This window comes from Ovis aries, chromosome 15 (assembly GCF_016772045.2).
Source record: "Ovis aries strain OAR_USU_Benz2616 breed Rambouillet chromosome 15, ARS-UI_Ramb_v3.0, whole genome shotgun sequence".
NCBI classification, from domain to species: Eukaryota; Metazoa; Chordata; class Mammalia; order Artiodactyla; family Bovidae; genus Ovis; species Ovis aries.
In genome coordinates, this window is record NC_056068.1 from 43,190,629 (window position 1) to 43,217,479 (window position 26,851).

General features: G+C 42.8%; 1 protein-coding gene across 10 annotated transcripts in view; it reads left to right on the forward strand.

The window, feature by feature from the left end:
- Positions 1-15,480: 15,480 nt before the first annotated feature.
- The window catches only part of SCUBE2 (signal peptide, CUB domain and EGF like domain containing 2), a 70,011-nt gene continuing 58,640 nt past the window's right edge, over positions 15,481-26,851 (forward strand). For 6 of the 10 annotated variants that reach the window (XM_012095795.4, XM_012095800.4, XM_012095803.4 and 3 more), the window contains exons 1-3: positions 15,481-15,669; positions 16,816-16,938; positions 23,636-23,761. In XM_012095795.4, coding sequence (XP_011951185.2) covers positions 15,555-15,669; positions 16,816-16,938; positions 23,636-23,761 — 364 coding nt within the window. In that variant the 5' untranslated portion in view covers positions 15,481-15,554. Of the gene's footprint in view, positions 15,670-16,815; positions 16,939-23,635; positions 23,762-26,851 lie in introns of those variants that run through there. The other 4 variants (XM_042233073.1, XM_060399928.1, XM_060399926.1 and 1 more) reach the window with 2 other exon arrangements.

Here is a 26,851-nt window from a genome sequence, read left to right on the forward strand (position 1 = left end):
AACTTTGTACTCTTTGACCAACATCTCCCCATTTATTCCACATCTCTGCCCTTGATAACCACCATTCTACCCTCTGCTTCTATGTTTTTAACCTTTTTAGATTCCACATATAAGTGAGATCATGCAGTGGTTTTCTTTCTGTACCTGGTTTATTTCACTTAGTGTAATATCCTCCAGGTTCACCAACATTTCCATAAATGGCAGGATCTCCTTATTTCTTAAGGCTGAATAATATAACATTGTATACATGTATATAGAAGACACAGAGCAAGACTATGAAGAAGTGGATGTAGGAAATGGATGAAGAGTTAGCAATAGCAAAGAAATCTACAGTTGAAAAAGATAAATTGTAAACTGTGCTCTCACCATTTGGATGCTATGAAGAGGGAATGTGTGAAGAGAGAATGTGAGATTTAAGTTACCTCCTTTTAAGAGACTTGCCTTTGTACCGATGACTATGGCCAAGAAGATGGAATATGCTGATTTGTCAAAAACAATGAAGGCACACTCCTGGAGATGGGGTTGGGGTCCTTTTTCCAAAGCACACAGGGGGCTTAGGGGAGAAGTGGATATCTAAATGAAAAGAATGAATGAAAGTCTATGCATTGTTAGGAAGAGATAATGGGTAATGGATGCTTGAAGGGCAACAAAAGATATCCACTACATTTTCCAATGACTTTAAGCCTTGAATATTCTTGGAGCCCCTGCAGCACAAACAGGTATTGGCAGGGAAATTAGTTCTAAATTTCGCAGGAACTAAATAACTCTGTGATGAATTTGTCAGTTTGGTAGTCAGCACTGACTTCCAAGTCCTTCTAGAATGCCTTTCTTCACTGTGTAAGCTGACAAGGTAAAAAACCTCATCATAAACAGCATTTCTAGGCTCCCTTGCAGCTAGGATCCTGGATATGGCTTATGTCCTGGCAGTGAAATGTACTTACATGAGACTGAAAAGTATGAGTGATTCAGAGGCTATTTTCCAACTGCTTCTGGTTTTGTTTGTTTGGATTTGGTCGTGAATAAGTCTATGGAGATAAACCTGACAACCAATTTCCAGGTCCTGAGAAGCAGTTGCTATGATGGCAACCTCCTCATCTTGATTCTTGAGAGTTTAGTTAACTTGTTAAAGGTACGCAGACAAAAAGTGACAGGGTTCAAGCTCAGGTGTCTGAATTCATAGCTATTTGGAGAGCTCTCAAAGTTTGCCACAGTTGTACAGTTGTTGCTTCCCTGGCAGGTTAGGTCTGGGTACTGATCCTGAAGACCCAGCCTAGACCTCACCCCATTCACTGCTTCCAAACATGTTGTAAGTGCTTAGTTTTTTCTTATATACTTTCAGAGCTACTTCAGTTTCCTGCACGGAAACCTTCTCACTAACATAATAAGGGAAACACCCTATCTCCCCAGATTCCAGGTTTCCTAATTACAATCATGCTATGGGTATGGAATAATAGCCAAGTTTCTCCCAACAAGCAGGGGCAAGTACCTGTGCTTTGGCGTAGCTGTAGAAGAGCCTGATACAGGAAGTGAGGAAAAAGGACACCAGCCAGGTGTGGCTTCCGTGGGTCCGACGGGTGTGTGGCGGGATGAGAATTGCCTGTACTATGTGCCCACTCTGCCAGCACTTGTGCTCTGTGCTTCAAAACCCTTGTCACATCCACAATTCGGTGTAACCCTGCAGGGCAGGTGTAATTACTTTCAGTTTACATATGGGGAAACTGAGGATCCGAGAGGTTAACAGGACCTGATCAAGATGCTTGGAGTCGTCTACACACTTGGCTTGTATACATTTACAGTTTTAAGTGTTCTTCTCCTCATTACAAAAGTAATGTGTGTTCATTGTAGAAACTTTGTCATCATCCCTTTGCAGTTATGGTAGCAGGATGGAAGCAGCAGCTACTTTTTCTACATGTGTATTTACATAATTGTAACATTGTTGATTCTATTATATACGCTGCCCAGTTTTTGATATATGAACTCTATTTTCTTTTTTTCCTCTTTTTAAAAAATTGAATGGCATGAAAAATATTTCAGAAATGAGAAATAAGTGACAAACTGGCTTGTGTTGACCTCTTAATAAATGAAAGGGCTGAGATAGTTATCTGCAGTAAAATTGCAAAATAGATAATTGAAAGGAATCACAGGTCACATCTTAACTTATTATCTTATTAATAGGCTCTATGAGCTAATTTAAAAGGATTATAACATCTCTCATATCAGTAATCTTATATGACGATTTTAATGACTCACCACTGTGTGTGTGTGTGTGTGTGTGTGTGTGTGTGTGTGTGTGTGTGTGTGTGTGTGTTTGCCCATTCTCTTCCCACAGGCTTTAGGCAATAGTTAAAAATGTGGCCACAAGAATTTAGAAGATGTTATCTGTTGCCTGTCTAGCCTAAATTGGTCCAGGATGACAACTCACTATAATCAGGTGTCCACATTTCGCAGGTAGCATAAAAAATGCATGTATACTCTGTGGCTTAAAATGAACTACAAATAAGACTCCCATTGAAAAGTCCTATGATCTTCAAAAATGGCTGGGATCTGATTTCATTCAATTTTAAATTACTTTTGTGGTCATGACAATAAAAACTACTTCTGCTCCAGTCCTCCTCTTCCTCCTCCTCCTTCTATTGCAATATATTAACAGTTACATGGTTCAACAACTAAAAAGTATAAAGACAATCACTGAAACTTCCCTTCTATTCTTTGCTTCTACGTACCCAGCCATCTTCCTAATTTCTTATATATCTTTCTATAAATTCTTTATGTATATATAAGAACAAACAAATATAGATTCTTGTTTTTCTTTCTGTTTTCCCACACAAAAGGTAAATATATACATACATTGTTCTGTAGTTTGTTTTTGTTTTTTCCATTTAAAAGAATATCTTGGAGATCTTTTCATATGCAAACATATAGAGTTTCCTCTTTCCTTTTTATAGCTATGTTAATGTTCTATTTTATGTATGTCATATAATTAATATTTCTGCCTGGGATTTTTGGCCATTTAGTTGCTTTTAATCTTTTGCTGCTACAAACAATGCTGTGATGAATAGCACATAATATCATTATGTGTACATATTGTATTATTGCACATAATATCATTTCATACATGTGAGAATTAACATGTATTAAGTGTTTCAGTTCAGTTCAGTCACTTAGTCGTGTCTAACCCTTTGCGACCCCATGGACTGCAGCACACCAGGCCTGCCTGTCCATCACCAATTCCCAGAGTTTACTCAAACTCAAGTCCATTGAGTCGGTGATGCCATCCAGCCATCTTGTCTTCTGTGGCCCGTTCTCCAGCCCTCAATCTTTCCCAGCATCAGGGTCTTTTCAAATGAGTCAGTTCTTCGCATCAGGTGGCCAGAGTATTGGAGTTTCAGCTTCAGCATCAGTCCTTCCAATGAATATTCAGGACTGATTTCCTTTAGGATGGACTCATTGAATTTCCTTGCAGTACAAGTGACTCTCAAGAGTCTTCTCCAACACCACAGTTCTAAAGCATCAGTTCTTCAGCGCTCAGCCTTCTTTACAGTCCAACTCTCACATCCATACATGACTACTGGAAAACGATAGCCTTGACTAGACGGACCTTAGTCAGCAAAGTAATGTCTCTGCTTTTGAATATGCCATCTAGGTTGGTCATAACTTTCCTTCCAAGGAGTAAGTGTCTTTTAATTTCATGGCTGCAATCACCATCTGCAGTGATTTTGGAGCCCAAGAAAAGAAAGTCAGCCACTGTTTCCACTGTTTCCCCATCTATTTGCCATGAAGTGATGGGACCAGATGCCATGATCTTAGTTTTCTGAATGTTGAGCTTTAAGCCAACTTTTTCACTCTCCTCTTTCACTTGCATCAAGAAGCTCTTTAGTTCTTCTTCTCTTTCTGCCATAAGGGTGGTGTCATCTGCATGTCTGAGGTTATTGATATTTCTCCCGGCAATCTTGATTCCAGCTTGTGCCTCCTCCAGCCCAGCATTTCTCATGATGTACTCTGCATATAAGTTACATAAGCAGGGTGACAATATACAGCCTTGATGTACTCCTTTTCCTATTTGGAACCAGTCTTGTTCCATGTCCAGTTTTAACTGTTACTTCCTGACCTGCATACTGATTTCTCAAGAGGCAGGTACAGAATGAAGAAGGTATATAATACAGAATGAAGCAGGTCAAAGGCTAACAGAATTTTGCCAAGAGAATGCACTGGTCATAGCAAATACCCTCTTTGAACAGCACAAGATAAGACGCTAAACATGGACATCACCAGATGGTCAATACTGAAACCAGATTGATTAAATGTTTATTTAATTTAAATAGATATTTTAAGACTGCTTTTTCTAGAACTTATGTCAGTGTATACCCTCATCACTAATATTTAAAGTGCCTGTTTCCCTAGACTTGCCATGAGAATGTTGTCAAACTTCGGATTTTTTGTGTCATATGTTTAAGATTTATTTACATTTCTTTTAATTGGCCATTTTTTTGTGTGTAATTGGTCTTTACTTATTGACACCTAGGGGCTCTTTACATATGAAAGAGATTACTCTTGTGATCTGATATGAAAACATTTCTCCCAATTTCTTATTTATTCTTTAACTTTGCTTATAATGTTAAACATTAGAGTATATATTTTTTTGTATGGTTGATCTTATTAATTGTTTATGGCTTCTGGGTTTGGGGTGACAAAAAGACTTTCCTTACTATAAGATGAAAGGCATTATCCCAGTTTTCTTTTAAAACTGTTGAGGTTTTTTAAAAGTTAACTTTTTTTTTTTTTTTTTGCCACATGTCTTGCAGTATCTCAGGTCCCCAACCAGGGATTGAACCCAAGCCATGGCAGTGAAAGCCCAGAATCCTAACCACAAGGTTACCAGAAACTCCCCAAAAGTTAAATTTTGTATTCTTTTGAAGTTAACTCAGTGAGGCATGAGGAATGGATTCAACTTCATTTTGTCTAAGTGACTACTCATTTGTCCTAATACCATTTATTTAGTGGCCCATATTTTTCCCAATGATTTGGATGTCAGCTTTATTACATTGTGTCTATGTATGATTTTGTGACTATTTCTGGATATTATGTTCTCCTCCATTAGCCTATCTGCCTTTGTATAAGCCAGCATTACACTGTGCTGATTGCTGAGATTTAATAATATCTTTTTCTAGTCCTAGTACTGCTACTCTTCCTTCCTGCCATGGCTCTTCCTTTTCACACCTTTTATCACTGTTCTTGCTCCTTTCTTGTTCTATATGAACTTTATTTTTTTATTTTTTTTTTTTATTTTTTTCCCATTTGGTGAATTTATTACAATATTAATTCTTTTAATATTTATTCCCTTATTTGACTGTGCTGGGGCTTAGCTGCGGCACGAGGGATCGAGTTCCATGACCAGGGATTGACACTGGGAGGGAAGCCTCTTAGCCTCTCGACAGCCAGGGAATTCCTTATGGCCTCTGTGTTATGCTTTGGCCTTTTCCCCTGAAGGCATGTGAGGTCTTAGCTCCCCGACCCGGGATCGAACACACATCCCCTGCGTTGGAAGGCAGATCTTGACTGCTGGACCAGGAGAGAAGTCCCGTCCCATCTATCCTTAAGCTTTCATTTCACGTGTCATTTAGAGTAAGTGCTCTTTACAATAAGCTATTTTCGTTTCTCTGTGTTAGTCGCTCAGCTGTGTCCGACTCTTTGCGACCCCATGGACTGCAGCCCGCCAGGTTCCTCTGTCCATGGGATTTCCCAGGCAAGAATACTGGAGTGGGTTGCCATTTCCTTCTCCATATATGAACTTTAGAATCAACTTATATAATTTTTTTAAAGCCTAATAGATCACATTAAAATTTTGAATAAAGTTACAAAAAACTGACATTTTTATGATGTTTCATATTCCTGTCCAACAGCATGTAATATTTCTACTTGCTCAAGTTTTCTTTTGGATAGGGTTTAGTAGTGTTTAAAAATTTTTTCTTTACATAGAACTTGAGTATTTCTTATTGCCTTTATTTCCAGGTATTTAATTTTTTGTTGTTGTTGCAATTGTAAATAGTCTTTTCTTCCATCACCTCCTTTATATTGAGAAAACTTTATTTCTACACATTAATTTTATTCCCTACTAGTTTATTTTATTCCCTTATTGCTTGTTAGTTTTTCAGTTGATTTTCTTGAGTTTTTCACATATCCAACGATATCACCTGTCATATTTCCTCTCTTCTAATTCTTATACCTCTAATTTATGTTGCCTACTTGATTTGACCATTCTATACTGTAAACTATAGTAAACTGAAATGATCATCTTTGTCTTGTTGCAGAGTTCATTGGAAATGCTTCCAGTATTTCCCCGTTAAATCTGATGTTGGCTTTTGAATTGGGATAGATTTTTTCCTCATGTCTAAGAAGTATCTATTCATATGTTATTGATTTTTTTTAAATCAAGGATGTTTGTTGTTTAAAATCCCTTTACAGTCTATGAAGATGATCATCTGATCTTCCTCCTCAAATCTACTTATAAGATTAATTATGTAAATAGATCTCATAATATTAAACCATCCTTGCATCCTGAAATGTATGCCACTTATTTATGATGCTGAATTTTGACTGCTAATTTTTTGTTTATAGTTTTTTTATTGATGGTAATAAGTAATATTGATCTATAGTTTTCTTTTTTGTGTACAATATTATGAAACTTGGGTATTAACGATATACTTCCTTCATAGAAAGAATTTGACCTCTTTTTCTATGCTCTGGAACAATAAAAAAATTGGAATAATTTGTTCTTTAAAAGAATGACTTCTTCATTAGAATTTTTTCCATCAAATTAACTGGTTGGTCCTGCCGCTTTCTCAAGAGGTAGGGTAGCTCTTTGACAACTTCTCTTTTTCTCCCATACAAATTGGTTTCCATCATTTCTCTCTCTTCTGAAGCCAGTTTGGTGTGCATTGCTCTTCTGATGTTTAGAAATCTTGGATTTTCTTCTTAAAAGTTGTCTTTATAATTACAGGATGTCTTTATAATAAGGATGTCTTTTATGACATCCGTCATCATCCATTTCTTTAGATAGTATCTGTGGCTTCCCTACTATGAAAATAATAAAACTAGTTCATATCCTACCATACTGGCAGCTGAGCTGTAGCAGCCACAAGAAGAGAGCAGGGTCTCTATATGGGGCACTACTGAGACCCTGTCCATCCACAGAGCATGTTCCTATGGTGTCTGCACAAGTATTAACTCTGGCCTGAGCACTGGGACAGGAATTGCCAACACTCAAGCAGTAAACTGTCAGTAAATTATTACGAAGGAAAAGCAAACACATGCACGTGGCAGTCAAACATAGCAGGGAGTCAGAATTCTTTGAGGAGTTCAGAGTCTCTGGTTTTTAAAACTCCTGCAACATTGTGAGGCAAATGGTCACAAGCTTAGAAATAGAAATCAAATATAAAAATCATTCCATTAGATAAAAAAGAACAATTTTTACATATGAGGCTTCTGCTCAACCAATTATTAACAAGGAAGACAATTTTAAAATTAATTTTCCTTGTAATTAAAGATATAGCAATGGATGTATAAACATATATTTTGAATTGTACACACATCATGAAGCCACTTTTGGTTTCTCAAATGACCCTCACAAATTACAGGAAATGTGAAAGAAAACAATAACTGCAAATTATGAGCTGGTTATGCCCACATGTTTGGTTTATGGTACAACTAATGCAGGCAAGGGAGCATCAAAAGTTTTTAAATAATAATTATCTTAGGGACTTCTCTGGTGATCCAGTGGCTAAGACGGTTCCCAAAGCAGAGCCCTGGGTTTGATCCCCGGTTGGGGAACTAGATCCTGCATGCCACAACTAAGAATTCGCATGCCAAAACAAAATCCCACATACCACAATGAAGATCAAGGATCCTGAGCACCAAAACTGCTGCTACTGCTGCTAAGTCGCTTCAGTCGTGTCCGACCCTATGCGACCCCATCAACGGCAGCCCACCAGGCTCCCCCATCCCTGGGATCCTTCAGGCAAGAACACTGGAGTGGGTTGCCATTTCCTTCTCCGATGCATGAAAGTGAAAAGTGAAAGTGAAGTCGATCAATCGCGACCGACTCTTAGCGACCCCATGGACTGCAGCCCACCAGGCTCCTCAGCCCATGGGATTTTCCAAGCAAGAGTACTGGAGACCCAGCAAAGCCAAATAAATACGTAGATAAATAAATAAATAAATATTTTTTTTAAAAAGGAATGATCATGTTTAGATTTTGACAGAAGTGTTGAGGATGAACACTCATTATGTCTTTTCTGTTGGATGGTAAGCTCTTTGAGGGCAGGGCTTGCCTATCATTCATCATTGTAACTCCCATAGTGCCTAGCACAGCACCTGGTGCACATTCAGGCTGCACAGGGCAGTGGTTAGGAAGGAGGATCGGATGCCAGATATCTTGGCACTGAGGCCTGTTCTGCCACCTCCTAGCAAACTACTGAACCTCTCTTCACTTCAGTTCCTCTATCTGTGGAATAAAGATAATGATGATATCTACTTTGTAGAGTTTCCATGAGAATTAAATGAGCTGATGTATGTGAAGTAATTAGTATCTGACATTTAGTATTCACTTAAATGTTAACTACTATCACTTAAAAAAAATATTTATTTACTTTATTTACTTGGCTGTTCCGGGTCTTAGTTGCAGTATGTGGGATCCAGTTCCCCAACCAGGGATCAACCCCAGGCCCCCAGGCTTGGGAGTATGAATCTTAGCCACTGGACCGTTAAAGAAGTCCCAAATATTACCACTTTTTAGGAAAATTTTATCGGAAGAATTTTTAATCCTCTGTAATTGAAAGAGAATATTGGTGAAGTTTTCAGAGCCACTGAAGAAACAGAGTCCTGGTATTTAGACCAAGATAGCATCAACTTTGTGAATAAAACAATCATTTGCTACTTAGGCTCCCAAGAGGATTCAACCCTACCCAACTATCTTTCTCCCATCTTACTCACAGGGTTACCTCCTACCCAGCCAAATTTCCTAATGGAAGCTTATCTGGAACTGAATAGGAATATTTTTTGCCTGTAAATAACAGAAAATCCAACTCAAAAAACTTCAATGAGCTACTGCTCCACATTCATTATGATGGCTATTGTTTAAAACAACACAAAACAGAAAGTAAGTTTTGGTGAGGCTGTGGAGAAGCTGGAATCCCTTGTGCACTGCTGGTGGGAATGTAAAATGGTTTAGCTGCTATGGTCATTAGTATTGTGGTTCCTAAAAAAATTAAAAAAAGAAACATCATATGATCCAGCAATTCCACTTATGAATATCTACTCAAAAGTATTGAAAGCAGGCACACAAATAGATACTTGTACACCCACATTCACCACTATATTATTAAAATAGCCACAAAACAGAAGCAACCCAAGTGTTCATTGACAGACGAATGGATAAGCTAAGTGCGGTATACACAAACAATGGAATACTATTCAGCCTTAGAATTTATGTTACATGAAATAAGACAGTCACTAACACTGTATGATTTTATTCATATGAGGTACTTCAGTTCAGTTCATTTCAGTCACTCGGTCATGTCCGATTCTTTGCAACCCATGGACTGCAGCATGCCAGGCCTCCCTGTCCATCACCAACTCCTGGAGTTTATTCAAACTCATGTCCATTGAGTCGGTGATGCCATCCAACCATCTCATCCTCTGTCATCCCCTTCTCCCACCTTCAATCTTTCCCAGCATCAGGGTCTTTTCAAATGAGTCAGTTCTTTGCATCAGGTGGCCAGAGTATTGGAGTTTTAGCTTCAACATCAGTCCTTCCAATGAATATTCAGGACTGATTTCCTTTAGGATGGACTGGTTGGATCTCTTTGCAGTCCAAGGGACTCTCAAGAGTCTTCACCAGCACCACAGTTCAAAAGCATCAGTTCTTCGGCACTCAGCTTTCTTTATAGTCCAACTCTCACATCCATATATGACTACTGGAAAAACCATAGCCTTAACTAGATGAACCTTTGTTAACAAAGTAATGTCTCTGCTTTTGAATATGCTGTCTAGGTTGGTCATAACTTTCTTTCCAAGGAGTAAGGGTCTTAATTTCATGGCTGCAGTCACCATCTGCAGTGATATTGGAGCCCCCCCAAAGAAAGTCAGCCACTGTTTCCCCATCTATTTGCCATGAAGTGATGGGACCAGAAGCCATGATCTTAGTTTTCTGAATGTTGAGCTTTAAGCCAACTTTTTCACTCTCCTCTTTCACTTTCATCAAGAGGCTCTTTAGTTCTTCTTCACTTTCTGCCATAAGGGTGGTGTCATCTGCATATCTGAGGTTATTGATATTTCTCCCTATAATCTTGATTGGAGTAGCCAAATCCGTAGAAACAGAAAGTAGAACGATGGTTGCCAGGAACTGGGGCTGGGTGGAGGAGTGAGTGATTACTGCTGAATGAGTACAGAGTGTTAGTTTTGCAAGATGAGAAAAGATCTGGATGGTAGTGATGGTTGCACAACAGTGTAAGTATACTCAATGCCATTAAACTGTGTACTTTAAAATGGTTCAAATTGTAAATGTTATATATTTTTTACAATTTAAAAAGCAAAGAATAACTTTAAAAACCAATTCAAACAATAAGGAAGGGGCTTACCTAGTAACTCCATCTGCCAATGCAGGAGACAAGGGTTTGATCCCTGATCCAGAGGATCCCACTTGCTGTGGAGCAACTAAGCCTGCATGCCACAACTACTGAGCCTGTGCTTTGGAGCCCAGGAGCCGCAACTACTGAGCCTACCTGCTGCAAGTACTGAGGCCAGAGTGCCCTAGAGCCCATGCTCTGCAAGAAGAGATGGCACTGCAACGAGAAGCCAGTGCGCAACTAGAGAGCAGCCTTCCTCTCCACAGCTAGAGAAAGCCCGCACAGCAGCAAAGACCCAGCGCAGCCAAAACTAAAGACTTACAACAACAACGACAGTAAGGAAGTGTGCTGGCACACACACCTGGAGATCCTGAGCTGGGGGGTACCTGAGGGTTGGCTTCAGTGTTCCTCTACGTTTACTCTCTTTGGGTTGGTATCAAGATGGCTGCCACAGTCTCTCTTTCACCACACCCATATCATAGCAAGAAAAGAGGACTCTTCCATTCCAAGCTTTCAAGCAAAGAGACTGAAATTGCTTCTGATTGGAACACCGTCATGTGTTTATCCCTGAACCAATGATTGTCGCGGGGGAATGGAATGAAAGTACTGATCTTCTTAAACCATCTCCTGAGCCTGAAGCTGAAGGTGGGGCAGCTTCCCTCTGAGGAACAGGGGGTATCTGGGGCAGGGGAAAACATCTGTTGCGAGGGACAAAAGGTCACTGGAAAGGTTTTTCAGGAGATGTGAAAGCCATCCATGGAGGAGAAATGAATGTGTGTGTGAGAGCTGATGGGTTTTCTTTTCTGCATTAGTTCTCAGGACCTGCTAACCTGCAGACTCTAGTACTTTCATCCGTATCTCATTGCTGTCTGGAGGACGTCTCAGCAAACACCTTTCCCCTGGGGTATAGTATCATTTGTTAATCAAGACATTGCATTTTATTTATTGAGACCCACTTTGTGTCTTTTAGGCAAAGGGAAGGGTGTGAGCAAAAGAAAAGATACGTGGGGTGGGAAATGGCAAACTCCTGATACAAGTAGTTCAGTGTTGCTGGAGCATAACTTGTGGGTAGGAGAGAAGTTGGAAGGGCAGAGGGTGTCAGGCAGACCACAAAGCTCTTTGGCTAGGCAGTTCTTGTTTTAACTTACTTTTTGAGGTAAAACACATACAATAAGGTGCATAAAATGTTTTACGTGTAAGCCAGCGTCTCAGTGAATTTTTACATATGTATACATCTATCACCCAGATCAAGATCTAAAACATTTCTAGTATTCCAGAAATTTCCTTCATGCTTCTTCCCAGTCAACGCCCATTCCCAGAGGGAATTACTATCCTGGCCTCTATCACAATTCATTAGTTCTATCTGTTCTTAACCTTCATAGAAGTGGAACTGTACCATATGTACCCTTCTGTATTTGGCTTCTTTCACTTAATGTAAATAATCATGAGATGCCTCTGTGTCATTGAATGTGTTAGAGTTTGTTCATTTTATTGTCCTTCAGTATTCCGTTGAATGAATATCTCACAATTTGTTTATGCATCCTCTATTTGATGGAGATCTGAGTTATTTCTAGTTTTGTGCTAGTGTGAATACAGTCATTATGAACATTCTTGTATGTGTTTTTTTGAATAAACACTCATTTCTCTTGGGTATGTACCTAAAAGCAGGCAGTCATGTTTTGCTTGAGTAGATACTGCACAAATGGTTTTCAGAGTGATTGAATCAAGGGATTTGGACTTTAGCCTGAGAGAGACTGGGATTGGTGTGACAAAATTTACATTTTACTCCCACAGCCACTGTGAAGATGCACTGAAGGTAAGATTCTAAACAGAGAGATCAATAAAGAACCACAGACTAGGAACAACAGATCAAGTGAGGGATGATGAGGTCCTGAGCTCTGGAAGCTTGCATGAAGGAAGAGGATGGTTTTGAGAGATGATAAGAAGGTTGGGTTGACATGAGGGTTTGTATTTTGTATGTCATGGGAAGAGAGAAGATGGACTCTGGTGTGACTGACAGGTCTCTGACCTAGTGCTGGCAGAATGACGGTGCCTTTCTATCAGGTGCTATCAAGAGGAAGCACTTGATAAGGAGCAGGTTTGAGGAAGAAGATGAACTCCATTTGGAACGTCTTGAATCTGAGGGACCTGTGGGTGATCAAGGTGCGGGTATCCAGTAGACAGCTGGAGGCAATGCACAGAATCAAAGCTAAAGGGAGATTCCTATTACAGAAACAAGTGAATGAATGAACCATTGGGGAGAGGGTGTTGAAAGGGGATCTTGAAAAGATGACTGAGAGGGTAACTCCTGACAGGCTGGAAAATCAGGAGCTTGCCTGCTGCCATGAAAACCCAAGGGAAGGAGAATTGCCAAAAGGAGTTTCCAAAAGCTGCTGAAGAGTCAAAAAGGTGGGCATTGAAAGGTGTCCAGCGAATGCAGAGTTTACCTCAGCCATATGCAGTTCAGGGGCACGCACAGTTTTTGCTTCCACAGTCTTCTTAGTGCCAGAAGCCCACACCAGTGAGACAAGGCTGGCTGGGTTCTCTCTCCCCTCTGGTCTGGTTCACAGGCTCTTAGCCTGAGGGAGGTGAGAGGGAGGTACAGCCTTAGTACACGGACAGTGTGGGGACCTCAGTGAGACAATGGAGGGCAGACAGCAGCTACCTCAGGGCCCACCAAGTCCCCCCTGATGTTGGAACACTGAAAACATTGACATTTGAGCACAAATTTCCCTGAAGCCTTTCCCCTGTGGAAATTCCCCAGTTGTAAACCATATTGACTTTAATCTGAAGCGTCAGAAAGGTTGCCCAGGCATCTGGGAGGTGACCAGCTGAAAGAACGTTTGTATGGAAGTTTGGGGAAACAAAATAGGATTCACAGCATTTTTGGAGATCTGTGCCAGTGGTAAACTTTTCCAGGAAACACGAGGGAAAACTGACTCTCTTAGGCAAAGAAGCACTGGGTCTTATAATTAATTTGTATTCTTACTGACATATAAACTTGTGGAAATGGTGAAGGGAAAGAACAGTACATCTTATTTCTTACCAGGCACAAGGACTGGAGGAGGCTCCCATAGAGTTTAACGGGCAGCTTTATGTATTTATATGCTTTGACTGGCGCTAACGAGGTCTGTGCCGCACAATGGGCAGTTTCTAGTTGGATTTTCAAAGAAGATAACTTTGATCATTTCAAAAGCAATGAAGCCTGATGCAGCTGGAGAGAAAAAGAAGGCAGTAATTTATGGCTACCGTTAAGGACACAAAGACAAAGGCGGAGAGAATGTTTCACTAAGTGAAGATTTACAAATGTGTAAAAAACCACCCTTATGACTAGAAATAGCTGAGTGAGTGTCTCTCAGCACCAAACAAAAGAGGGTGGGAGGGATGGGGGAAAGATAGAAGAAGGGATGCAACCTGCTTGCCTTAGCTGGGGATGAAAAGGTCAAAAGAAAAACAACCACAGAAAAGTTATTTTCTCCGATTCTCCTTCGGACAGCAGCTCTAGGAAGTTGGAACGAAGACGTGAAGAGGCAGTCTCATCCTGGGAGTGATGGGGATGGGCGGGGCAGAGGCAGTGGAGGAGAGGTGCTGAGTGGGGAGACATGTTTTTGTGCCAGAGCTAGGTGGGGATTTTTGTGATGTTTATTTTTTTCTGATTATCAAAGGAATGAATATATATACGTATACACACACACACACAGACATACACATATGTATGTCTGCATATATTCACGGGAGAAAATTTAATAAATACAGAGAAGCTCAAAGAACATTGAAATCCCTGAGTATGGTGTTTTGCTGCATCTGGGAACTGCCACTACCTTTGCCCCTGGAGCCATGCTGATGCCGCTCATCATGAGCTCCAGTCTCCCGTGCCTAGGACCGTGTGGGAGGACCCTGTGCAGGTGTGTTCTCTTGTAAGGATGTCTTGCTTGGAGGGCCAGGTGACAAGTACTGCCTTGTACATGCAGCTGGCCAGACCTGATGTTTATTAGCTCAGGTGGTGGTACATACCACTTGTGCCCCTGTTGAGCTGTCTCTTGTTCCTGGCGGCTCATCCTTGACCTTCTGGTCCCCCTTTCCCTTCACTTTAGGCTCCAAAAATACATTTAACCAGTTTTCAATGAAATGAACATTCTCTGTTATGATTCTGGGCCCAGCATTTTGCCAGAGAGGGACAGTCTCAGTAGTGTGTGTGTGTGTGTGCGCGCGTGTGTTCGGCGGCGGTGGAGGGGGGGGGGGGACAAGTGGGCCACTCTCATCCGAGGACTTTGGGCCAGGGGATCAGAGAAGGCCTGGGTTGAGCAGAATGGAGAAGGGCATAGACAGAGTGCCTGCTGAGGTGAGCAGAGAAGCTAGGGTCCCACTCTCCAGTGAGCTCTTCGGAGGCTCCGAAGGAGGCAAAATCACTTTCATTCCATCCACATTCCCCTCGTAAGCGGAGAGAAGGTCAAGTCCCATAGGTGGCGTCGAGGTTTGGGGACTATAGGACTCTGAGATACACAGGACACTTTCCGGGTGCCCCGTGTCCGAATATTTCATGCCAAAAGTGCTGTTTGTCCTCACAAGAGGGACCGGGTCAAGTTGGAGGACACCGCGAACGGGCGGAGCGCGGTGGCGGCGCGGGAGCGGCGGGTTTGGGGCGCGGGGCCTGCGCGGGGGGCTGGGGGCCCGCCCCCGCCCCGCTGACAGCCGCCCGCCGGCCACTGCGGCCGCGCCCCCTCCGCCCGGACCGCGAGGGAGAAGGGAGGGGGCCGGGAGGGGCGGCCCGGGAGGACCGTGTGAAAATGAGGCCGGGGCTCGGGGGCCGGGCGGGGCCGGGCCGGGGGTGTCAGAGCGCGGCGGGCACGGCGCCCGCACACACCTCCCGGAGCCGCCGCCGCGCTCGCCGCCCGCGCTCCCCGGCCTCTGCCCGCAGCCGCCGCGCCTGCCATGGGCGTCGCGGGCCGCGGCTGCCCTAGGGCTGCCCCGGCGCTGCTGCTGCCGCTGCTGCTGCTGACGGCGGCCGTCCCGCCCGATCGGGGCCGCGCCGCGGGGCCGCCGGAGGGTGAGTGTCCGGCCGCGGGGACGCACCTGGCACGCCGGGCGGGACGGGCGCCGGGAAGGGTCCGGGCCCCCTCGCGGGGGGTGAGGGGCGCTCTGGAAGGGCGGGATCGCGGCTCGGATGCGGGGCTCCGCGTGGCCCCTGCTTCCCTGGGGCTCCAGCCGCCGGACAGGCCGAGGCGCCGTCACCGCGCGGGTTAGAGGCCGGGGCCTGAGTGCGCCGCCGGGCCTGGGACCCGGGGCTGATGACAGTTCCCGCTCCGTTCCGCGCGGAGCGTCTGCTGGTCAGACTCGCGCGGGCAGAGCTCGAGGAGCAGGGCTTGGGAGTCTCCTCTGCGGAGATGGGGAAACTGAGGGCTCCGGCCGCGGTCCAGAGTGAGGTCGGGGCCGGGAAGTTCTCCGATGGGCTTCGGGAATGTTTCTATCCGTGGAACAGCTGCTGTTGGAGAATCGGGGAACCCCGTTCTGCACTAACTGGCCTTGCAATACTTTCAAAACTTTTGTTTTTAGTTCACATGCTAGAGGGATATCAGCCAAGCAAATACTTGTTCTGCCCAGGCGGGTTTCCAGGTTGAGAGGGTGGGCAGCAGTGAGGGGCTGCGGGTGGAGGCACCACTCCTGCTTTGCCTGGTTGGAGGGCTCAGGGTGCTGTGCTCAGAGCCCAGGGTGAGCTGTCCCCCCATATCGCAAACCCTGAGAAAGCTGACAGACCCTGCTTGGTTTCTCAGATCATCTTTGCCAACTTGGTCTTCCCTTCAGTAGGCCTTTACCATCGCCTGCTCATGTGCCAGGCACTGTGCGTGGCCTCAGGGACACAGACTCAGTCTGTAATCAACCGTCTAGATGGCAAGACAGGCAGGAAAGCAATGACAGTGTGATAGGCGAGCACATCCTGGGCAGGTATCTCACCTGCACTCTGGGGTCCTGGCATGCTCCCTAGGAGAGGTGGGTCTGAGCTGTGTAGAGAGGGCATCCCAGTCAGAGTGAACAGTCTGCACCTGGAAACAGGGACCTGGAAATCATGTCAATCCCCCGACTTCCAAGATGGTGAGATGTGAGGTAGGGTGAGCTGGTAGGAGATGATGCTAGAGAGGGACCAAGGCCAGGTCATCTAGGGAGACACCCTAGGAGCTGCTGTACTCTTTTGCAGACGTGGACGAGTGTGCCCAGGGGCTAGATGACTGCCACATCAATGCCCTGTGTGAGAACACACCCACCTCCTACAAATGCTCCTGCAGGCCTGGCTACCAAGGGGAGGGCAGGCAGTGTGAGGGTAAGTGACCTGGTAACCAGCAGTGTGTGGGCCACCAGGGGAAGCCCTCAGCGCTTGTAGTGGCCACTCGTGTTGGTAGAAATGCTTCTACTCCCACGCTCCCACCCCAGCCCTGGGTCACATCACCCATTCTCTGAAATGTATTTCAGATCCTTAAAAAACTGGGAACATCAGGTTTTCCCCAGAGCTAATCATACAGTTTCATCTGCCTCTGGCTCTGCAATGCCCTTTTGTCTAGCTTCTGCAAAGGAAAAGTGGTGCTTTAGTAGTGTCTTTTGGTCCCACTCAGTTTGGGGGCAGAAAGTGAACAGCTGTGTTGATCAGACAGCCATGCCTGCCAGAGCAGGGCTGATCCCTCACCTCCCTGGGGCAGCTTGTACTCTCACTCTGGAGTCTGAGTGCCAGAGTTCCGCCCTCCCCTGAGGCTCTGGTGACTCCATCTTGTCCATGACTTCGGGCGGTTTGGCGTTGTGACCTGCCAAGCTTTACAGCTGCACCAGGAGGCTGCCTCGTTTGGAGCTGCAGGTTTGCCCCAGCCCTGGAAAAGTGTATGTGGAGGGATGTTTTAAGCCCTTAGAGCTCCAGATCTGGGAGCCTGAAGGCTGGACTCCACTATATTGTGTTCTGGGCCACTGGGGATTAGCTCGGGTCGGGAATTCTGAAGTTGGGAACTGGCTGTAGAGTGGACTTTCGTAGGAGCAGGCTGCTCTGGGGAATGGCAGTTGTAGCATGTTGGAGCTGGCTGGGCTCTTCTGGGAGCTCTTAGCCAATCCTGTCTCTCATGTTACTGATGAAGACATGGGGCTCAAGGGAATTGGGAAGGGGATTGTGGGCATGCTCACACAATTAGCCTGCAGGTGAAAGAATGTTAGATAAAACTCCAGCTCCGTTGCTGGTCTCACATCTCTCCTGTTCACTCAGCTCCTGGTGTCCCTCTTTGGTTGAGTGTGAAATCCTATTATTTACAGTCTCTTTTGTGCATGAGGAACAAAACTCTCACTTCTCGCATCAGAGGAGATGTGCTCCTGGTCAGGTTCATAGCAAGTGGGGTTGGTGGACCATCCATAAAGCCCTTCTGTTTCTTCAAGCTCATCTTTTCCTGGAGATAGACGGCCATCTCTCTCTATCTGCCCTATATCATGGGAGGCCAAAAGACTACCTCTCTCTGAAACAGTTCTCTGTCAGTTCCTCCATACCACATCCTCACTGTATTAAATATTCTATGTACAGTACTGGAATTCACATATGTTCATATACTGCTTGGGGATTTCACTTTTTCACTGTGACTTCCAATCACTGTATGCCTTCTGGGGGTAGAAACCATGCCATGGTTTCTTTTGAATAAAGTACATATTTAGTAAATGATATTGAATGACAAGTGGCAAGAGTTTGGTGATTCTTAGCTGTTGAGTTTTTCTTATCACAATGGAAATTGAATTACTAACAGTTTAGAGTGAAAAGTTTGCTATTTAATTTAAAAGAATTAATGATCGGCATTGCTGCTCTTACACCTTTAAATTGGTTTTCAAAATAATTTGTGATTATTATTATAAATACAAAACACAAAAATGTGTGAAATAGAAAAGTAAAGGTCCTCCTCTTCCTCTCTCTATGGGTGATCGTTGTTAACAGGGGGCATGTATTCTTTGTACTGTCATTTTCAACCCAAACCCTAGGACGAGCTGATCTTTTGAATACTTGTAGTATTTATAAACCTAGCAAGTAAGGCTCTCCCTGTTTAGTTTGGATTTCTTGGCACAGGGATCCATAAGTGGAAACTTTCTTCCAAGAAGGGAAAGGAAAGAAAATGAGGAGTGCAAAGACTCAAAGATACAGATATTCAAAGATGTGACTCCTTCATGTGTACTTTCTGGCTTATTAGTTTTTAAGCCTCTTGGGTCCCATCTGTGGTATTTGTGATAATCACAAGACAACAACATTTGTGTTGTGATTACCACCAGAGTCACTTGGCCCTATTTAAGTTCAAGGATGGGAACTGGTTTGCTCAGAGTGAACAAAATTTTATACTCCATAAACTTCTTCTGCCAAAATGTTGGAAAAATGAAAGTATAGGACCTGAGTAAGTATTTTTAAAATAATGTGATTCAGAAGTGACTTTAGGTGAAGGATGTTATATTCTAAATGATCTTTGCTTATATCCCAGACTTTGGAGAGGGGATGTTTCAGTGGTCAATATTCATTACATGGTCCTTATTTCTAAGTTTAAGGAACTGAATCATCTAGGGATGAATCTAGACTTGGCCTTTGTATTTTTTTTTTCACTTTTTATTTTGAAATAATTTTAGACTTCAGAAAATTTGCAAAAATAGTGCAGAATTCGTTACATATGTCTGCTACTTATTTTACCCTAGTGTTAGCAACTTACATAACTGCAGTAGAGTATTAAAACCAGGAAATTAACATTGGCACAATGTTATTAACTATATAGACTAACTCAAATGTCACCAGTTTTCCCCTAATGTTCTATTTTTTCCCTTCCAGAATCCAGCTCAAAGTCCCACAGTACATTTAACTGTTGTCTCCTTGTCTCCTCCGGTCTGTGACAGCTCCTCAGTCTTTCCTGGTCTTTCTTGACAATGACTCGTGGATGAGTACAGTTCTTTTGTTGGTGTTACGTCTCCACATGATAAAAAGTGATATGGTAGGAACAGACACAATAAGAGAATGTCCTGTGTTTTCTCGTTCTGCATTCTTAATGATGCAAAAGTGGAACTTTTGGCAAAGGCTGCTGCAGAAGTATTTTTGTGTGCTTTTCAGTGCATCACAGCTGGGGTACACGATGTCAACATGTCCCACTACAGGCGATGTTAATCTTGATCACCTGGTGAAAATGATATATTCTGTGTTTCTCCACTTCAAAGTTACTTATTTTCTTCTGTTTCAACAGAGCTATATCTTGGGGCAGGTACTTTTGGCCCGTGCTAATATCGTGTTTGTTCTCACATTTTTGTCCACTGATTTTATCCTCTCACAGTGGATCTTGCCTGCATCAGTTGTCACTGTAAAGTGTGCCTCTTGGTGGTTTTGTATTTCTCTTGTTCCTTGCACATCTAGTAATCGGGCTTCTCTAAGGAAGCTCTGTCCTCATTTTCCATTTACTTATGCGTTGATTTATGTGTTTGTGTATGTTATGCCAGTATGGACTCACAGGTATTTATTTAATTATTATAGTTGTTTATTTTGGGCTTAAGTTCTTCCAACTTTAGCCATCGGGAGCTTCTTCACATGGTCTCCTGTGTCCTGTTGACATGCCCCCATCCTTTTTTGAGAAACTCCTAATTTTCTGACACCACAAAATGCTCCAGCCTCAGCCTGTATTTCCCCCTCCTTAACCCTGGAATCAACCACTTCTTCAAGGACCCCTGGCTTTCCTTTTATTGGGAAATGGTGTATGGAAACCAAGATCTGGATGCTTGATATTTTCACTGTTACTGGGATGTCATTCCTCCTAGGCCCTCTCAGTGGACAGAGCTAGGAAATATACGTATGTATACTAACCCACACATACACACTTATCTATTTTTATTCCTTTTATCTATGCATTTCTCTCTATATTAAAAACAGTGAGTTATATGGATATTTCAGATTTCAAAGCAGTATCACAGGATTATTCTAACCTCCCTCTTGGCTTATTTGTAACTTCTTTCTCTAACAGTGAGAAGCCTGACTCTCATTATTTGCCGTATTTATATGTTTGTTCAATCCCAGTATACATATAACGTATATACAGAATTGCTACTCCATAATCCTGTGGGTAAAACAGATATAATAATTAGGGTATGGTATTTATATACAACTGCTTTTGTTTTCAGCCTTACAATATCCAGTCAAGTTATTATTTTTTGAATTGACTTAGGCTGGTACTTTTCTTCCCCATCCCCTTCGGTGTGGTTGTGTTACTCATTTATAGGACGTTTGGATTCCTTTGTTCCTCTCTGTATTCCATTTTTTCTCTCCCCTCAGTCCCCACTTCTGCTTCCTGCTTGACATGTGTATGTAAAACATCACCATGGTTCTGAGTCGAAGCTGTACAAAAACCAGAGAAGTGTGACTCCCTCCTCCCATTCCCATCCTGCTTACATCCCTCATTTCCACCCTTTTCCCACAAGCACGGGTCACCAGTCTATGCTTTCTGGTTTCTCCTTCCTATGTTTCTTTTGTACAAATAAACAACTGAATATGTATTTTCTTTTTAATTTTTCACTGAGTTATAATTTACATAGCGTAAAATTCACCAGTTCAAGTAATGTACAAATCAGTGATTCTGAGTGAACTAGTTGAGGTGTACAATCACCACATAATACAGTCTTCAAGCATTCTCCTTGTCTCAGTTTCAGCCCCATTCCAGGCAACCGCTAACCTATTTCCCTGTTTCTGTAGCTTTGCCTTTGTGACTATTTCATCTAAATGGAATTATATAATATATGGTCTTTTGTGTTTGGCCTCTTTCGCTTAGCATAATGTTTTTGAGGTTCATCCATGCTACATCCTGTAATGATATTTCATTCCTTCTTATTGTTAACTAGTATTTCATGGATGTTTGGGTTGTTTCAGCTTTTAGACTATTATAAATAAATATGGTGCTGTGAATATTCACCTGCAAGTACACGTGATTTGGCATGTCCCTTGGATATATATCTAGTAGTAGAATCTTTGGATTATGTGGTAAATTTGTGTTTAATCTTTTAAGAAACTGCCAAGGAACTTTCCAAAGTGACTTATTACTATTATTATGCCATCTTATTACCATCAGCAACGTATGAGGATTCCCATTTCTCTGCGACCTTGCCAACATTTGTCATTGTCTTTCTTTTTAAAAATTGATTGATTTCTGGCTGCGCTGGGTCTCCTTTGCTTTGCGTGGGCTTTCTCTAGTTGCGGCGAGTGGGGGCTCCTTTCTAGTTTCGGTCCATGGGCTGCTTCTCGTGGCTGACTTCTCTTGTCGCTCAGCACAGGCTGTAGGCGCACAGGCTTCAGTAGTTGCAGAACAGGGGCTCAGTAGTTGTAGCACATGTTCCCCTATGGCATGTGGGATCTTCCCAAACCAGGGGTCAAACCCATGTCCCCTGCATTGGCAGACAGATTCTTATCCACAACACCACCAGAGAAGTCCCTGTCTGTCTTTTTTACTATAACTGTCTAGGGAGTGTGGTGGAGAAGGAAATGGCGCCCCACTCCAGTACTCTTGCGTGGAAAATCCCATGGACAGAGGAGCCTGGGAGGCTGCAGTCCATGGGGTCGCTAAGAGTTGGACACAACCGAAGTGACTTAGCAGCAGCAGCAGCAGGGAGTGTGGAATGGTATCTCATGATTATAATTTGAGTTTCTCAAATAACTAACGATGTACTTTTTTTATGTGCTTATTGTGTCAGAGCGGAGTGTTAGTCACTTAGTGGTGTCCAGCCCTTTGTGACCCTGTGGACTGTAGCCCACAAGACTCCTCTGTCCATGGAGTTCTCTAAGCAAGAATACTGGAGTGGGTTGCCGTTTCTTTCTCTAGTGTATCTTCCCAACCCAGGGATTGAAGCTAGGTCTCCTGCACTGAAGGCAGATTCTTTACCATCTGAGCCAGCGTATCGTCTTTGGTAAAATGTCTGTTCAGATCTCTTGCCCATTCTAAAACTGGGTTGTTTGTCTTATTGAATTATAAGATGAGGTATGTGATTTGCAAATATTTTCTATCAATTTGTGCTTCTCTTCACTTTCTTAATGATGTCTTTTGAGATGTAAAAGTTTTAAATTTCCACTAAGTCCAATTTATTAATTTTTAAATGTATGGATTTTGTGTTTTGTGTTATATATGATGTTGTACCTAAAAAAATCTTTACCTAACCAAAGGTCTCAAAGATTTTCTCATAAAACTTTTATATTTTTTTCTCTTAAAAGTTTTTTAGTTTTAGCTCTCACATTTAGGTCTCTGATGCATTTTGTGACTTTTGTGTATGATATGAGATAAGGGCCTAAATGAATCTTTTTTGCATATGGATATCCGGTTGTCTCAGCACCATTTGTTAAAAAGACTATCATTTCTCCCAATAAATTGCCTTAGGATTTTTGTCTAAAATCAAGTGACCATAAATACAGGTTTATTTCTGGACTCTTGATTCTGTTCCAGTGATCTGTTTGCCTGCCTCTATGCCAGTACCACACACTGTCTTGATAGTGAAAATCTTCCAAATATGTTTTCCTTTTTCAAAATTGTTTTAACTCTTGAGTCTTTTGCATTTCCATGTAAATTTTAAAATAAGCTTGTCTAATTCTGAGAAGAAAAAAAAAGCATGTTGGAATTTTATGTGTATTTATATCTCCTTATTTTTTACATGAAGATAACATATAACAAATAATCTTATGCATTTTGACTCTTTTTTACTTATTAGTATATTCTAAAAATCACTCCAAATCAGTTTGTAGAGATCTTTCCCATTGTTTCTTTTTAACAGCTGCACAGTATTCCACCAAGTAAACGTACCTTAATTCTTTAACTATTTATTATGGACATTAAGGTTTTTCCCAGTATTTTGTAATTACAAATTCTGCAGTGAATAACCTTATGTATATTAATTTTTACTGTTGTTGGAGATTCCTAGAAGTGGGATGGCTGGTTAAAAGGTAAATATATATTTCTCTACATTAAAGAAATAGTGCCTGTGTGGCTTACTTCTGTTTTACTCCTCAGATATTGATGAATGTGAAAATGAACTCAATGGAGGCTGTGTCCATGACTGTTTGAATATTCCTGGCAATTATCGCTGCACTTGTTTCGATGGCTTCATGTTGGCTCATGATGGTCATAATTGTCTCGGTAAGAAAAACAGGTAGAAATGGTAATTCTCATTTACCTCCCCTCTAGCACCCCATCCCTTTCTTTTCTTTGACAAAAACATATTCATTAAAAGAAAACTGGGATCATAAACTTATGTTTTCTGGCTCCCGAGAAATCATACTCCCTAATAGAAAACCAGGGTATGTATTTCAGTTTTTATCTGGTCATTCATAATATAAACCCTCCATTGTCCAAGGAGGTGGGTGGATATTGTCATTAGTACTTATTGACTTTCTGGCATTGACTTGTTACTTTTAAGATCTTTAGTCTTGTGTTAAAAGGGTCTTGACTTAAAGCTATTTCTTTAATCCTATAAATACCTCTATTCCAGAATCAGGTAAAACTATTTGTCGTAAATATTCCACATGTGTGCTTGGATCTCAGCCAGATAGACTCCCTTCTTTTTCCTTCAAAGAGAGAAAAATTAAAACAGAAACCTTCCATTAACATCCTCCTAGTATCCCACAAACCAAAAACATCTGTTAGAGTTTCAGTCTCTGAGTTAGGAACTGCAAAGAGCATTGTTTACATTGGTTCCTTATGCTAGGAATAAAACAGAACTTAAAAATAGCAAGCAGTTGGATAGGGCTGAATGTTGGATGGTCTTAGAAGATGTGGCACACCTGGAAGGCAAGTGTTTTTGGTCTAATTGCACTTGAAGGCCGAGGTTAGCAGTGGTACAGAGGACATCATGGGACTCGGAGGACGTCAGATTCCTTTGGCATCAATCCTTCATGTGGTTGACCCACTGATATCCATTTGGCTAACCAAGAGAAACTTGAGCCAGACCCCACCTCTGCAGGGACAGCTAATTCAGATGCTCCCTTGCTGTGCAGTGGAAATGGCCGCTTGATCAAATGCTTTGAGATGAGCATGGTGGTGGTGGTGATTTAGTGACCGAGTTAAGTCCAACTCTTACAATCCCATGGTCTCGTAGACTGTAGCCTGCCAGGCTCCTCTGTCCATGGGATTTCCCAGGCAAGACTGCTGGAATGGGTTGCCATTTCCTTCTCTAGGGGATCTTTCCAACCCAGGGATCAAACCTGCATCTGGCTCCTGCATTACAGGCAGTCTGCTGTATTGCAGGCAGATTCTTTACCGACGGAGCTGCTGGGGAAGCCCTAAAGGTCACTAAGTGAATATAGGCCGAACTTGTATTTTGAGTGTTGGGGGAAGGAGAGTATTTGGGACTTAGGCCTGATATGACCTTTGTCATGTCACCTGGAGCCCCATCCTAATGTTGACTCTGTCCCTCCCTGTCTGTGTGTGGTATGAGAGGTCCAGCACTGGTTAGACCACTTGGCCTTCCAAGCCTGCAGCTCTCAGGGAGGAGAGATTGAGGGCTGGGACTCACTAATCCCTCTGCAACTTTCTAGGTCATCAGCACCACCAAAAGACACATTAGAGACACAGTCCTGAGAGCAGCAATAAATTGAGATTAATTAAAAACTAAAAAAATAAAAGAAAGAAATTATATTTAGTGTGTAATTTACAGTATGTTTAAAAAAAAACACACATTTTCTGCGGGAAATCACTTATTTCCCTCTGATTAGCCAATGGCATGTTGAGGATCTGTAGTTGATGGAAGACCCATTGATCAGTTGTGCTCAAACTCACAGCCTAGGGTAAGTGTGAACTTCTGAAGAACAACACGCAGAACTGTCCGAGAGTTAAGGACTCAGGACCTTGGGTGGGGTCATTTGGAGTAAAGGCCTGCTCAGAAATCCCGAGGCCCCAAGTTCTTCCTTGCCTGGCTCAGATATTTCAGCAGACTATTTCCATTTCCCCCTCTCTGGGCTCTCTATCTGGGTTTGGTAGCAAGAGTCTGCCTTGCAGAAAGGCTCTGAGCATCCATTGAGTACCTCTGAAGGGGCTCAGGATTCTATGAAAAGGAAAGCGAGAAAAAATACAGTGATACGTGAAGAGCAGGGCCAGCACACAGAGAAACCTCTCTGCCATTTGGACTCAAAAGAGCAGAAAAGTATTTTGTGACAGGGAAGGAGCTCAGTATCAAAATTTAGGAGTGGCAGTTTCCTGTGTTCTCTTGGATGGCCCCTACCTCTCCTCGGCCCCTGACCCTACCTGCTGCCGATATATGAGCCAGGATACGCAGGGGACAAACACCACTGAGTTCCGGCTGTCTACCCAGATTGCTCCAGGATCTTGGGTGCCTGTAAGCCTGAAAAACAAAATGTAGCTCTTCCAGACAGCTCACCCCACCTGTTTATTGAATATCTGGGAGCACGGAATAGCTACTAGGTCTTGTAGCATCACTTGAGAAGTTTAAAATGACACCAGGTCTCATCCTATTAGCATCACTTGAGAAGTTTAAAATGACACCAGGTCTCATCCAAGGCTAGTTAGACCAGTGTGGCCCAGATATCAGCGTTCTAACCTGCGGCCAGGTTGTGAAACACTGTTTTATGCTCTGAAGAAACTCACCAGCTTAGTGTGCATGTGAACTTTGGTATTCATTCATTCCCTGATAGCTCAATTGGTAAAGAAGCCACCTGCAATGCAGGAGACCTGGGTTCGATTCCTGGGTTGGGAAGATCCCCTGGAGAAGGGAAAGACTACCTACTCCAGTATTCTGGCCTGGAGAATTCCATGGACTGTATAGTCCATGGGATTGCATAGAGTTGGACACGACTGAGTGACTTTCACTTTAATCCGAGTGCATCACCCAACTTGATACATTTCTCATTGCTTTGGAGAAAAGGAATAGTGGGTGAAGCATAGGGTAGGGTGGGGCAACTCAGAGCCAGGCCAGGTGTTGGTGTCCAGAGAGGCAGATCGCTCCTGCTCACCCCAGTCCTCTCTTCAGGAACAGCCAGGCCAGGTGTGTCCCAGCATCTCTCATCCTCCGGAATGTGCTCCCTTCACCATTTGGCACGGAGAAGGGCGAGTTTGTTAGGCTTCAGGGGATGGCTGGAGTCCCATCAGTTTAGAAAGGCATCTGCTGGGTAGTGTGGGAGGACGGATAACTGTAAGATCTGAAGCTTGAAACCAGATAACAGATATTTAAATGTGAATGTTCCTGTTACAGATGCCCCCAGGAGCTAGTGATAA